Below are 14,600 nucleotides of genomic sequence, written 5' to 3'. Positions count from 1 at the left end.
ACCTGCCTCTAACATTATCTGGCTGCCACTTGAGTCTTCCAAACCCCTTGTATAGAGAAAAAACACATTATGTCAGGCTCCAAGCCATTTAAATAGACTTCACATAGAATATAAATCTCTAACATTGACATAAGAATAATTCATCACCAAACAGCCTGTACTGTCATTAAAATGTAAGGATTAGAGGTTTGCCCTGTCCATATTCACTAATAAACTCTATTGTAATGCTGCATCAAAGCTATCATCGGATGAAAACTGACTTTGAAAAAGAAGTTAAAATCCAAAGGCTGTTTCTAATATTTCTTTCAAAATGTATTTGTCTTAACAAATCTAATTATAATTCATAGAAGTAAAGCAGGTTAGTTTTCCTGTTACAAACATTTATTCTATTCCAAGTTTATCACCTGTCAGAGGCTCATTTTACATTTCAGAAATGGTAAAAACACAATCAGTTTTTGTCAGTTGCTGCATAAGGACCCTATTAGAACCACATGTTATAGTTTTTAATTTTCAATTTATTATGTTAAAATCTCCCTGAATATGACTAATGCACTGTCTCATCCAAAATTTTTAGAGGTGTAGCAGAGAGAGCTTTCGATGGTGTACACAGGGATTCAACTCTTGCTTTATAAATATAGATTACTGTGTATTATTATTACTGTAATATAAATGAGCAGATGCAAAAAAATCTCATGCTGAATAAAACTGTAATCACCACTTTTTGGGCCCAATTAGAAAAGGATTAGGGCCTTATGTTTAATGAAAACAAAAGCCTTTCATATAATCTAACTAGTCCTAAGGGTATTCAAAATGCCCCAGGGACCCCAAACCTTGGTACCAACGATATAAAACCAAGACTCAAGCAGTGAAGCTCAGAGTGGACTGATAATGACACGTCATTCTTTTCACTCTTAGACAGAGAAAAAAAAAGAAAGAGCTGGAGATAAATAGAGAGAGAGAGGGAGACAGCAATTTGCTCTTTATTAAAGTGATACTTGGTAATGGCCTCATTCTCTGCTCTCAAAGACTCCATTTACACCCTGGATTATAGGGAAAAGCATAAAAGGGGACACAGACACGCACGCAAACACACATGGATGACTGTCAGTATCTTAGTGTCTGTAATGTCCCATATGAATACCTGGAGAGACACAAGAGGACAATAACAGATGATTAGCTATACTCACTCTACACTCCTTTCTGTTTAGCCTTCTATTTTTTCTCTTTTCCCCACTTCATTTTGGCTCCATATCTTTTTTTTTTGTTTTTATCCTCCCTATATATCTACATGTGCTTTATTCATCCTGTTTTCTGATTTGCCACGTCCCCCTCCATCATTCTCTTCTTCAACTACTGCCTTTTATTCTAACTCCAAATGGGTTGAGTTTGATCAATAGAGTACTATACTCATTATCACACACTCGCGCTCTCTCTCACACACACACACACACACACACACACACACACAGTGTGTTAAGAAGTCTATTGTGCAGCCTGAATACAGAACGTGTAATTCCCTGGATGAAGTATAAAAAGGATGAGTATCCATTAGCTGGCCAGACACATTTAAAGTGATACCTTGACATTGTGTATTTTAGCCCAGTCATTGAGAAGATGAAATGCTGGGGTGTGTTAATGGGAAAACGCAGTGTCTAATTAACACGTACTGTGTTGAATTTAAAAAATTTTGTCTCATTTGCACTCAATAAGCATTTGGTTTGTTCTAGTGGAGAAAAAACATTAATAAAAGACTTCCCACACATCCTACTGCAAACTGAAAAGCAGCCTCTTAATAAGGTTTAGAGAGCTCCTAGTTCCTTTTCCTCCTTCGGCATAAAATGTGCAAAAACATTGGTTTTTATATTTATTCATTTTAGCTTTTAATCTAGCATATTTTCCAGACTATAGGTCACACATTTTTTTTACTCCTGTGGCTTATACAGCGAAGTGACTTACATGTGAATATTTACAGTCATTCTGTTGAGCAGTCACTAGTGTTAGATGGCTCTCTTGACTCAACTGACGATAATATTGTATCGCTGGAAAAGTAAAAACGCTTATGTTCGCACTACTCACACAAGTGAAAATGCCACCCAAAATAAAGAGCTATACTGCAGACTTCAAAGTGCAGGTAATAAAGTCTGCAGCTGAAAAAGTGTGGAGTGAGTGTCGGCATTCAAGCAACCCAAGAGATGAGGTGGAGGACACGCCGTTTCATTTTCTCCCACCCTGATGTTGGTGCAATGTTACTTGACACGATGAATGAATTTCGTAATGCACTTCTGCTTGTTGTTATGCCTAACCTATGTTCTTCATAGGCTAATTTAGTATAATTAGAAATGCAACTTATATACCGAAGTGACTTATATGATTTTTTTCTGTTAAACAAGGATGTTTTTCCTAAAAGCGACTCATACTATATGTTTTCTTACATCCCTACCTAATACTGTCCTCAAGCAGATAAAAATATCTGAACTTGATGGAACAAACATTGACCTTAGTTGGCCATATCCTACCAAAACAGATGACAGTGATATTTCAAAGAGGTAATTAAAATGCAGGAAAATTAAAAGAAATATAATAAGTAAACAAACACCAAAGTGCCTATTTGAGATATTGTTTAAAATATCTTTGTTGGTCTTACCTCTTCTCCCAGGAGTTGAGTCCCAATATGTTGATCAGTAGTCGGCAGTAGTAGAAAGCTGACTGTGGTGCCTGGGTCTCTGGTTCAGTCTGCTGTACTGCCCTCATGTTCAATTCCTCACCTCTCTAAAACATTCCAAATTGCACTTTCATAAAAAACTATACAGGAAGATTGGAAATTAAATAAAAAACACCACATAATGTTTAGCAAAACCTGGTATGGAAGGAGACTTCTGACCTAAGTAACTGAACCTAATAGTACTGCTAAGCAGTACTTGCTAAACTATACATTTGCTTATTCTGCACTTGTGTAGGACCAGTAGTTGAGTATCCACTGCATTAAGACCTGTAAAAAATTCAAATGGTTGTACTCAAGCTACTCATTTCAATAGGGACACTACATACATGAAGGACGAACTCTCTCTCAGCTGCACTTTGCTTCAGGATGGCATTGATCACATCGTTCTCCTGCTTCTCTGAGACACACACTGGAGGGGGGGCTGGGATGTTAAGTGGCATGCCTGGTGGGACCAATCAGGAGTCAAAGTCAGTTGAAAACTTTGCTTTTAGAATTTCAGGACAATTGTAAGACTTGTGTAACAGGATCCTGGTTAGTCATCTACGTCTTCACTTTAATGCTGGTCATTGAGTTTTTACAAAAAGTTGAACCAGGTCAGTTTGTAAAATGTTTGCTGAAATTTTCCAGGAATGGCTAAAAAAATATTATTCTAATGTTTCATTAATAGTTTGCTGGTTTAGAGGTATATATTATACATTGTAATTTAAAGGTTATATTAAACAGAACACAAAAACATCAGGTACTATATGTTTGTGTGTACCTGCTCTCTGTAGACACTCCGGACTTGCATATCCAAGATATTGCAGCATTTCGTCCAGAGCATCATCACCTTCCCTCAGTGAATCCCACGCTGGCACTGCCTCACGACACACACGTTTCGCCAATGGTGGAGCCAGAAGCTGTTCGAATCCCATCTCCCCTTGCACCACCTCCCCACCCATCCTTTGCTCTTTCTCTTCCTCCTGTTCCTCCTCTTCCCATTCTTGTCCATCTCCTCCTCCTCTTTGATCTCCCTTCTCCTCCTCATTGACTTTCCTCTCCTCTCCTTCCTCCTCCCCCCTTCCCTGAAACTCTTGCCTCTCGCCATCTATCTGTCTTCCCCTTTCCTCTGACTCCCCCTCCTCCTGTCCTTCTTCACTGTCATCTCTCTTCACTCCCATCTTTTTCGGTAGACCTCCTGGTGGGGTGCGTAAATGAAGATTTGCAATGTGAGGAATTTGTGTGTGTGGTAAAAGTGTGTGTGCTGGGCTGTTTGGGGAATAAGGTGGGGGCCCATAGAGGACAGCAGAGTCCCAGGAGTGCTTTCCAGCAACATCTCGGATGATAACACGAACGCAAGCAGGAGCAGAAGACAAACCAGCTGTCATTCCACCTCCTGGTACACCAGACTCTGACCGTATCTGGAAAATAGAGGAAGAAATGGACAGCAGTTAAACACTAAATTTTCCAATCACTCTGGTACTGAGCTGCAGGAACGTTACATACAACCCATATCTACTGTCTTGCAAGAATCAAGACTCTTGTAACTGGTGGAACTTTAATACAGAAACAAAGTACTAAAATGTGAAAAGACACTTTAGCTTCATCAACATACTTATAAGAAATATGGGCTTTGCATTAAATAAACCTAATATAGCTACACTGCAAAGCATTACAAGTTGTTGTTTACACGTATTAACATGTTAGTAAGCAATTAGGTAAAAATTATTTCTAGAGTGCAGTTAAATCCAGAATTTTAGCGTGCCTTATAGTAGCACATACTGTATATCCCACTGAAATACAAGAAACATTTAAGGGAAAGCTCAAAACAGATGTTTTAAATGTGTGAAACAGTCTAAAGGTCATGTAATTTGGCGCCTCAGCTTTAGTTTAAACACATATAAACCATCACATTTTGCCTTCTGTTGATGTTACCTGGAGCACTGAGAGCAGTGTGGTGCCATTCAAAACCAGGAACTGTAGGTTTGGGGAATGGAAAAGCTCTGGTCCCAGGTCCGCACTCTCACAAAATGGGTTGTCTTGGTTTTCACCCACCTAAGAAACATGGGCAATGGTGTTGCTCTGGTAAAATGCCAATCTCGAACTGAGGTACCAAAAACTTTGTAGAGTAATTACCCTAAGGACCCACAAGTATCAAAAACACACATTACCTGACTGGACAGAGTAGCAGGCCCTCCAGACATGGGATAATGTCCAAGGTGGTTGACCAGGTGGGTGATGACTGTTCTGGCTGCGATAGATACCAGGCCCTGCTGAATACGGCTATGAACTAGAGAAGGAACAGACAGAAAGAGGAGATTTAAGTGGCTAAAAGGTGCAACTGTTACTATTGCTTGATATTTACGCTCCAAGTTGCAACGAACATCAGGAATTACCACAAAATCTACAAAGAGGCACAAACACATACTCAGCTTTTACACAGTTTGCTCCATGCTGAGAAGAATCCAATGCCATCACATACTGTGCTGCCAACAGATCCTGGCTAATCAACATCATTACACACACAGCTCCTTATTGACAAGCATGGGTGTAGAGTACAGATATGTATTGACCAGACATTCTCCATGACTGTTTAAAAGCTCAGGTGAGCACAGGGGAGAAGGAAAAAAGAAAAAAAGGCAAAAGTTGAGACAAAGGAACACAAAAACAGAAAGGACAGGACAATGCAGAAATGAAGAGGAATATTAACAAAAAATAATATTTAAAGAACAAGAGAAGAAAAACACTGAAAAGATGACAGAAGGGAAGAGAGGACGAGGGAAGAATGGTCTATCAGGTTGCTCCAGTCATTAGACTCATCGCTGTGTCCTGGCAGACCACAGCAGGGGACAATACACACTCTAACACGAATGCAGACAGGTGCACTTGCATGCACACACACATAAACACAAACCTTCTATCTTCTGTGATAAGCAGTGGTTTGGTTAATTTTGCCCAGATATTGTGGGTTTGTTGTGTGTGTCTTTCAGTGCATTACAGAGAAATAAAATACTCTATATAGATTTGTACCAGGTGCAGTCCTGTCTGTAATACATTTCTGACCATGTGGATCCAAAATACACAATTACATGCTTGTTTGTGCAACTTGGAAATCAGTCATGCAGCCAAATGATGGTCAGGATGGCTTCTAAAGCTGTGTAGTATTAGCCTGGCCAGCCAGACTAGCTCTTTTTCTATTCTATACAAAGAATTAGTCTGGAATCTCTTCAGATGAGATCGATTTCCAGGGGGCGGGCCAATGGATGCAGAATAAACTAACCCGAGAAATGAAGGATATGACGCGTGCAGTAGTGTAGAAACGCAAGTGAATGACTGTTGTTGTTTTTGTTGTAAAAACATGAGAACATGGTGTTATTGCCAGTTTTGTGCATATTTTTGAATGGAGTAAACAGCAAAAGCCAGTTGTACAAAGATTTGTTGACTTGGGACTGGCATTGAGAAATGTTACGAATGAGTCAGTGAGTCAAGGCTTGTTTAAAAGTGGTTGGATGACTGGAGTGTAAAACCCGCCCCATTGCAGATAAACAGCTGTGACTGGCCCGACTCATTAGAAGCCGAAGTAAAAGACTCTCTATGGCAATGGGGCCAGACCCACATTCTTTCACTAAGAAAGGAGTGGGTCTGGCTGGCCATGCTAGTGTGATATGTTTCCAGTGTTACACAAATCACCTTCAGTGACTGGCTGTAGTTTGCTGGAGCGTTCGGAGTCTGGGCTGTGCAGCGGTTCCGGTTCTCTGAGGCTCTCTAACGGCAGGAACGGGTCATAGTCTGGACTCAAGAGGTCTGACAGTTGCAGTAGGTAATGCTTCGCGCTGTGGAAAGACTGTGATCCATACACACAACCATGCAATACCTAGACGGCATAAGAACAAAAAAAAGAAGGAAAAAAAAAGAAGAGACATTTTAATGACATTTTAACATAAGATTTTAGTCAAAAGTCAAGTTGAACTTTCTGTGACAACTAACCTCTACTGAATGAACATAATTTATTTCAGTATAAGTGACACTATGCTTGTTAAGGGCCATATAACAATAACACAATCACTTACAGTGGGTACGGAAAGTATTCAGACCCCTTAAAATTTTTCACTCTTTGTGTCATTGCAGCCATTTGCCAAAATCAAAAAAGTTCATTTTATTTCTCATTAATGTACACTCAGCACCCCATCTTGACAGAAAAAAACAGAAATGTAGAAATGTTTGCAAATTTATTAAAAAAGAAAAACTGAAATATCACATGGTCATAAGTATTCAGACCCTTCGCAGTGACACTCATATTTAACTCACATGCTGTCCATTTCTTCTGATCCTCCTTGAGATGGTTCTGCTCCTTCATTGGAGTCCAGCTGTGTTTAATTAAACTGATTGGACTTGATTAGGAAAGGCACACACCTGTCTATATAAGACCTTACAGCTCACAGTGCATGTCAGAGCAAATGAGAATCATGAGGTCGAAGGAACCGCCCAAGGAGCTCAGAGACAGAATTGTGGCAAGGCACAGATCTGGCCAAGGTTACAAAAGAATTTCTGCAGCACTCAAGGTTCCTAAGAGCACAGTGGCCTCCATAATCCTCAAATGGAAAAAGTTTGGGATGACCAGAACTCTTCCTAGACCTGGCCGTCCAGTCAAACTGAGAAATCGTGGGAGAAGAGCCTTGGTGAGAGAGGTAAAGAAGAACCCAAAGATCACTGTGGCTGAGCTCCAGAGATGCAGTAGGGAGATGGGACAAAGTTCCACAAAGTCAACAATCACTGCAGCCCTCCACCAGTCGGGGCTTTATGGCAGAGTGGCCCAACGGAAGCCTCTCCTCAGTGCAAGACACATGAAAGCCTGCATAGAGTTTGCCAAAAAACACGAAGGACTCCCAGACTATGAGAAACAAGATTCTCTGGTCTGATGAGACCAAGATTGAACTTTTTGGCGTTAATTGTAAGCGGTATGTGTGGAGAAAACCAGGCACTGCTCATCACCTGCCCAATACAATCCCTACAGTGAAACATGGTGGTGGGAGCATCATGTTGTGGGGGTGTTTTTCAGCTGCAGGGACAGGACGACTGGTTGCAATTGAAGGAAAGATGAATGTGGCCAAGTACAGAGATATCCTGGAAGAAAACCTCTTCCAGAGTGCTCAGGACCTCAGACTGGGCCGAAGATTCACCTTTCAACAGGACAATGACCCTAAGCACACAGCTAAAATAACAAAGGAGTGGCTTCGGAACAACTCTGTGACCGTTCTTGACTGGCCCAGCCAGAGCCCTGACCTAAACCCAATTGAGCATCTCTGGAGAGACCTGAAAATGGCTGTCCACCAACGTTCACCATCCAACCTGACAGAACTGGAGAGGATCTGCAAGGAAGAATGGCAGAGGATCCCCAAATCCAGGTGTGAAAAACTTGTTGCATCATTCCCAAGAAGACTCATGGCTGTACTAGCTCAAAAGGGTGCTTCTACTCAATACTGAGCACAGGGTCTGAATACTTATGACCATGTGATATTTCAGTTTTTCTTTTTTAATAAATTTGCAAAAATTTCTACATTTCTGTTTTTTTCTGTCAAGGTGGGGTGCTGAGTGTACATTAATGAGAAATAAAATGAACTTTTTTGATTTTGGCAAATGGCTGCAATGACACAAAGAGTGAAAAATTTAAAGGGGTCTGAATACTTTCCGTACCCACTGTACATACCTTATAAATACAACTGAGCAGAGTCTTGTTAGGCTGGTCCTTTTCTGGAGGGCTTCGTGTCTGCACAGGCTGAAGGAGAGTCTTTGGAGGCAGAGCCATCACCCAGTCCAATAGGCACAGCAAAAGGGAAACTACAAGCTGCACCAAAAAGAAACATTGTGATAAGACGTTGCGATACAAGATTACTTCTAAGGAAGCAGAATATTTGTGTTTTACCCTTTTATCAAGCTCATGAGGAGAAGACTCAGTACTGGGCAGCAAGAATGTGATGGTGGCAATTAAAATCTGAAAATAAATAAATAAAATCAGACAGTTATTTTCAGTGTTAAAAGTGTTACCACTACAAGTTAAGAGATACTGAAACAAAATTTAAGGAAAGTAGGAGAAATGTATTGAAAACAACATGGCGTATTTAAATGCACTTCAGATCTTTTGTAGACTTACACAATATAATTTAATCCATCAGGGTGTGTGAAGATGCTGATTGTGACTTAAATAAGAAATTAAACCAATGTTGAGAAAAACTCCATTGTTTGTTGAAAAGAGAGTTCATGTCTGACCTCTACAATTTTCTTTGGAGTGTCAGGGGGGAATTGCTGAAGATGATCCACGTAACTGATGAGGAGATGAAGGATGTCTGATGCCACCAGTGCCACACTCTTATTGGGGTACTGGGAGATGAAACACAGTTTTCATGTTAAATACACTTTCTGTAGGTAATTTCATGCCACCACACTTTAATAAGATAAATACTGTAATGAGGATCACCACCTACAAAACAAAAAATTCTTCTAGATGAAAAGGAGGGAGGATGGGGACAGCAGAAAAAGTGTCTCTGCATGGAAATATGATAATCCCCAAGCTTTCTCAATGTGTGTAATTGTGTGTAGACATGGTAGAGCCCATGGCTGAAGCTACTGGCTTCTGGTATGAAAGCAAGAGAGATTCCAAAGTGGACAAGATGTGTGTACATACGTGATAGTGTGTGTGTGACACAGCTTGCAGCATTCCCCCTGGATTAGTCTCCTATCTGAAGGAGGACCAAACATATTGACAGTCCAGGGTTTGCTCCCAGGAGTAAGTGAATGTAAGTGTGTGTGTTGCTGTAGTGTCTTAACCGGCCATTGGCTGCCGATACACAAGCTGGGGATTCCAAGGTAGAAAAGATGTGTATGTGTGTGTCTGTCCATCTCAAGCCACTTGGCTGCAGATGAGACAGTAAATGTTGGATAGTATTATTCTGATCCGCAGGCTTTCCAGTCTAGCAGTTTGAATCAGACAATACCAACTGGGGCAATTTCACGAACAACAACAACCATCTCCTACAATGTCTTCCATCAGACTTTGGCTGCTTGCAGCCCTGTTTACCACAAACCAACCACTCACAATACATGAACGTATTGGGTGTTCTTCAATGTTCCATTATCTGCAATATATACAGTATTAAACAGGAATTTGAACATACATTTAAATAATAAATGACTTAGATAATGCATATATTATTGTAGTAAACCATGAATTACACTATGGATTCATGTTTAAAAACCTAGTAAACTAAGTATACATCCAGACAGATGAGGAGCAGATAAGACACTACTGTGCTATGCAGATGAGTGCAACACAAGACCAGTCAGAAGCCTGTTTAACTCTTAGTCACTGCTCTGGTTTTATTTCACTGGATCACAGACAGAGTACAGTGATGTGCAGTGACAAAGTCTAGCAAAGGCTGTAATCTTATTCAGTAGAGTTGACCAGTGATTCATTTTAGCTTGTGTTTGAAATTCAGGAAGTACATGGAACCCAACTAAAGGTTTGTAAAACAGTACAGAGTTGTGGCTGACCTTCAGAGTAACACAGATTACATTGAGTGCATCTTTAATCTGTGGATGCTGAGTCCCGTGAGCCAACTCCTCACACAACCAGATACCCAGACTGCACAGAGCCACACACCTGATAAAACAACCAGTGGAGACATGCTTATATAGAGAGAACAAGATAGTAATACAATGATCCAAACAAGTTCTCCATAATAGAATCAATGACCACACACGTCTTTACACATGTATTTAACACACAGACAGAGCAAATACCTAGCCGGAGCTGAGGGTTCGTCCCTCGCAGAGGTCAGGATGGTTTTGATAATGTGCTCCTAAAAAAAAAAAAAAACAACCCCAAAAAACACATTATCATTACATATCATTTCAGGTCCCAGGTACAAAGTTTGTCTCTCCTGCTGTTAAGTATAATGAAAACACTGACTATTTTCCTTATAATGAGAAAACGGATTCACAGAATTATCAAGTGTGGGTCTGACATAAGTTTGTATAACACTGTGTATGTTATACACACATACTGCACTAAATATGGACACACAGACACAGAGAGACACATCTACACACACCCTCAGAAACCTTCACAAACTCACTTTTGCATCCCCCTGGTCAGTGTTAATGGCAGCTTACTGATTCAAAACAAGTTTCTGCCTCCTACGAAAACCAGTGAGCGGACCTGAGGCGCCTCCACGCATGCCATTAACTGTTTACACAACAACAACATTACTCCCATAGCTCTGGACTGTTACAAGAATAGTTGATGAGGCATTAACCTATTAGTTTGGTTCTGAGACCCCCTATGGACAGCAGACCTGTGGTACATGGTTTAGACTGACCTGGATTAAACACAAAGTAGATCAGGTTTGACCCTATACTTTGGTAGATGCCAGTTTTAAAGTAAACTGACAGATTCTCATTTAGCAAGAGCAGAATTTTCAGTATAATGTATTTTTCTTAAAGTATGTTTACTATTCCTCTCTCCTTCAGAACTACAGAAGCATGATAACCAGTCCCAGATCAAACTAACCAGACTTTTGAAGACAGAGATCTTATTCAAAAAAACATTCTAGGTAGCAGACTACTTTTGCTTCCATTCACCTTGACGTCAGGGAACTTGGTGAGCACCACATCAGCTGTAGTGGGATGGAGAGCAGGAAGCTCCCCATACAAGTTGGGAAAACACACCAGAGATCCAAGAAGGATCTGGGCCTCTACTCTCGGAGCCTGGGAAGGAAGAGAAGAGTTGGGGTCAGACACAAAAAGTTAAGTGTGTCCACAGTGAACAACTGCAAACGACTGCGCAGAAATGTGATTCAGTGTTTCTTACGTTGAGAGATGAGCAGCTGGTAACTCTAGAAGCTGCAATGATGAAGTCTAGGATCAGCATGGTGGCACCAGGTAGACCGATACTGAAGAACCTTGGACTGCAGTGCTTGATAATGGTGTTCACAATATCCTGTAGAAACCATTTTTTTTTTTTTTTTTTTTTTTATAAACAGAGTGAAAGCTATACTAGTCCCAGTCTCACATTCCATCCTTTAACCTCAAGCAATATAAACTTTTAACCAATATAAATGACATGTTGTTTATGAAGTAGTATATAAGTGATAAATACAGTATTTATAAAATCATTCTTATGTAATCATATACAAATGATTGTATATGAATGTCTAGCAAAATGTTTATGTAATGTCCTGTATTTTGTCACTTTCATAGACTCTACCTGGTCTTGGTGCAGCAGTCCTTGGTGCATAATGTTGTAGAAGTGTGTGAGAAAGTCTGTGTTTGGGGAAACATCTTGCCGTCGCTTCATGATCCTGCAGATCAGCTTGTAGGCATGGAGCTTCCCTTGCTTGTATCGGTCTGTCAGCATGGTGGCCTTACAAAAAAAAAAAAACAACAACATATATATACATATGGCAATAAAAGGACAAGATATATATATTTCATAAAAGTTAAACTATTAACTGGCTTGTTTGAGGAGGGCTCCCTTTATTTGAGTGGGAAATTGTGTCATTATAAAATGAAAAAAATAAAATAATAACACTAATTATTATCAGAGGTCCTGTAATTTCACACCTACCTTGAAGAGCCAGGGGGTGAGAATTCTCAGAGGTGGGATAAGAACAGGGGGTGGGGGAGACGTCTGGTTGTCCAGAGAAATGCCTAAATTATCTCTTATCTGAAAGGAGACGTATAATATTTAGCATCCCAATCTGAAGCATGTCACCATATTTGTGTATTAAGTGTTTGTGTCAGCACTTACCTTTGCCAAGTTTTGCCACAGTTCACACAGGTAGTCAAAAACCTGAGCATGGATTTCTGGGTCTTTGATGCTATTGACATCGCCCAGGATACCCAGCATCCTTCTCCACATTACAGTGGCAACATCCGCATGCCACCCAGTTAGTGAACCACCCGCCATCACGCTGCAGTCTTCGCTGGGGAACTCACTGGTTTCTAGTGTTAATCAATAAATCAGTCAGTGACTCTGGACTCTCATTCATAGCTCAAACCTTAGTGATAAAAAAAAACAAAAAAACTCTAGAAATAATTGCATGTTTGAGCATGTGCATGAGCATTACCCAGATCATCTGGGGTCTGTAGGACAGAGTTGTGGAGCTTCTGGTCCAGCTGTAAGTGTGTGTGTGAGTGGGAGTGTGTGTGACTAGCGTGCTCTGCCGTCAAGGTAGCGGGGGATGGCGTCTGGGACCGAGAGCCCCCAAGAGAGTGCATTGGAGATGCACTCTCAGAACCTAGACAAGACAGACAAAAAGACACACGCATGACAAGGAAAAACATCAGTAAGTCTTGGTTAGGTAGCCAAAGAACCAGATGCTACTCTTCTTTCTACCTTCTTACGGTCTATATTTTATCAGCTAAATGTGGGGTAAATCTGCTTTTTATAAAGACTTTTATACCTAACCACATGTTTAAAACATCTTTGGGGTGTACATCACTTTAGGAAAAAGGCAGAAGAAAAAGAACAAAGTTTCAGCGTTACACCAACGAGACAAAAATATGAGTTACATTACAGCTTTAGTACAGTTTTTAAAAAGGCTCACAGAGAAGTTAGGCAGATAAGTATTGTGAACTACTATTTACACATGCACACTGTATTTCTATTATATTCTAAGCATAACAAGTGACAATAACTATTAGTGAAGGTGCAGGTTCATGTATAGATGAACAGAGCTATAGAAATGTAGCTAGAGAGACCTGTGACAGTGACAGTGTGGCTGAGACTGCTCGTCTCTGAGTCGATGTGAAGTGTTGTCAAACTGGCCACCTCATGTTCCTCACAAGCCACACTCCCACCCAGACTGTCCTGGTCTAGTGAGCTGCCTCGCCCTCCTCCAGATCCAGCACCTCCTCCACAAGCTTCCGAACTGAAAGTAAAATCTACAAAATAAATAAATAAACTAATTAATTAATTTAAAGAAGCATTGTGTAAGTACACAACCTTGCAGTTACACAGCTCCAACCTTTATGCCAATACACTACCACATAGATGCTGGGTAATGAAATGCAGGAAATTATTTATTTTGGGTGCTGGGGGTGACATAGTTATGGCAGACTAATGAGGGCTTGCACAGTTGATAGATTGTCAGATTGCATCTTCATGCATAGCCGGTTTATCATTTTTTGAAAAAACAAAAAACAAAAAGTTTCACAGATTACCAAATTTATGGTAACCCCTACATTAAAAATGGATTAGTAATCCTTGTTATTCCTTACTATCAAACTTGCAGGGGTATTGAAAGGCATTAAATGAGTCTGATTGGCTGTCTGAGCTGATGACATCAGAACCACTGGCACTTGCAGGTGACGTCCACTCAGAGGGAACCCCTGGATCATCAATAGGCCGAGGATCATCTGAGGGCCGTGACCCCGGACTCTGACCTGCCTCCAGGAGTTCAGGCAAGTCCTTGGGAACCTCCAGACTTCCTGGGCTACTGCCACGGCGGCCCTGTGCATTGGAGAAAAACATTTGTTTGTAGTGTCTATGTTTTGTGACAATAAAACTCCAAACAGTGTGTGCTGCACTGACCACTGTTCCTTTGTTCCTTAATCTCTCCTGGATAAACTCATCCATGAGGTCAGAAAAGTTTGGGTTGCTGCTTCCTACGTCACTGGAGACTGGGCGGGCCTTCTGAACCACCTCCTCTTTGTTGACTACATGCACACAAACACACATAAGATATAGCTACACTGTCATAATCAAAGACTAAGGCACATGAAAGCACACACACATATACACAGGTGACAAAAAAATAAAAATAAAAATCAAGACTGAGACAGACATATGTAGACAAATATACAGTGAAAGAAGTGTGATAATTCACAACACTGGGAAACT

At 40.6% G+C, this 14,600-nt stretch overlaps 1 protein-coding gene across 7 annotated transcripts in view; it reads right to left on the bottom strand.

Annotated features, from left to right (window-relative positions):
- ralgapa1 (Ral GTPase activating protein catalytic subunit alpha 1) overlaps positions 1-14,600 on the bottom strand; it is a 59,193-nt gene that overhangs the window by 26,604 nt on the left and 17,989 nt on the right. For all 7 annotated transcript variants that reach the window (XM_026307352.1, XM_026307361.1, XM_026307319.1 and 4 more), the window contains 20 exons: positions 14,292-14,416; positions 13,979-14,210; positions 13,460-13,642; positions 12,826-12,996; positions 12,507-12,700; positions 12,324-12,422; positions 11,964-12,119; positions 11,568-11,696; positions 11,339-11,464; positions 10,499-10,557; positions 10,250-10,358; positions 8,969-9,079; positions 8,625-8,693; positions 8,409-8,546; positions 6,392-6,575; positions 4,873-4,991; positions 4,637-4,756; positions 3,483-4,122; positions 3,049-3,164; positions 2,645-2,769 (listed from right to left, as the gene is read on the bottom strand). In XM_026307352.1, the coding sequence (XP_026163137.1) occupies positions 2,645-2,769; positions 3,049-3,164; positions 3,483-4,122; positions 4,637-4,756; positions 4,873-4,991; positions 6,392-6,575; positions 8,409-8,546; positions 8,625-8,693; positions 8,969-9,079; positions 10,250-10,358; positions 10,499-10,557; positions 11,339-11,464; positions 11,568-11,696; positions 11,964-12,119; positions 12,324-12,422; positions 12,507-12,700; positions 12,826-12,996; positions 13,460-13,642; positions 13,979-14,210; positions 14,292-14,416 (3,205 nt within the window). The remainder of the gene's footprint in view (positions 1-2,644; positions 2,770-3,048; positions 3,165-3,482; positions 4,123-4,636; positions 4,757-4,872; positions 4,992-6,391; positions 6,576-8,408; positions 8,547-8,624; positions 8,694-8,968; positions 9,080-10,249; positions 10,359-10,498; positions 10,558-11,338; positions 11,465-11,567; positions 11,697-11,963; positions 12,120-12,323; positions 12,423-12,506; positions 12,701-12,825; positions 12,997-13,459; positions 13,643-13,978; positions 14,211-14,291; positions 14,417-14,600) is intronic.

This window comes from Mastacembelus armatus, chromosome 22 (genome assembly GCF_900324485.2).
Source record: "Mastacembelus armatus chromosome 22, fMasArm1.2, whole genome shotgun sequence".
Lineage (NCBI taxonomy): Eukaryota > Metazoa > Chordata > Actinopteri > Synbranchiformes > Mastacembelidae > Mastacembelus > Mastacembelus armatus.
This window is presented reverse-complemented; position numbering and strand designations above follow the sequence as displayed.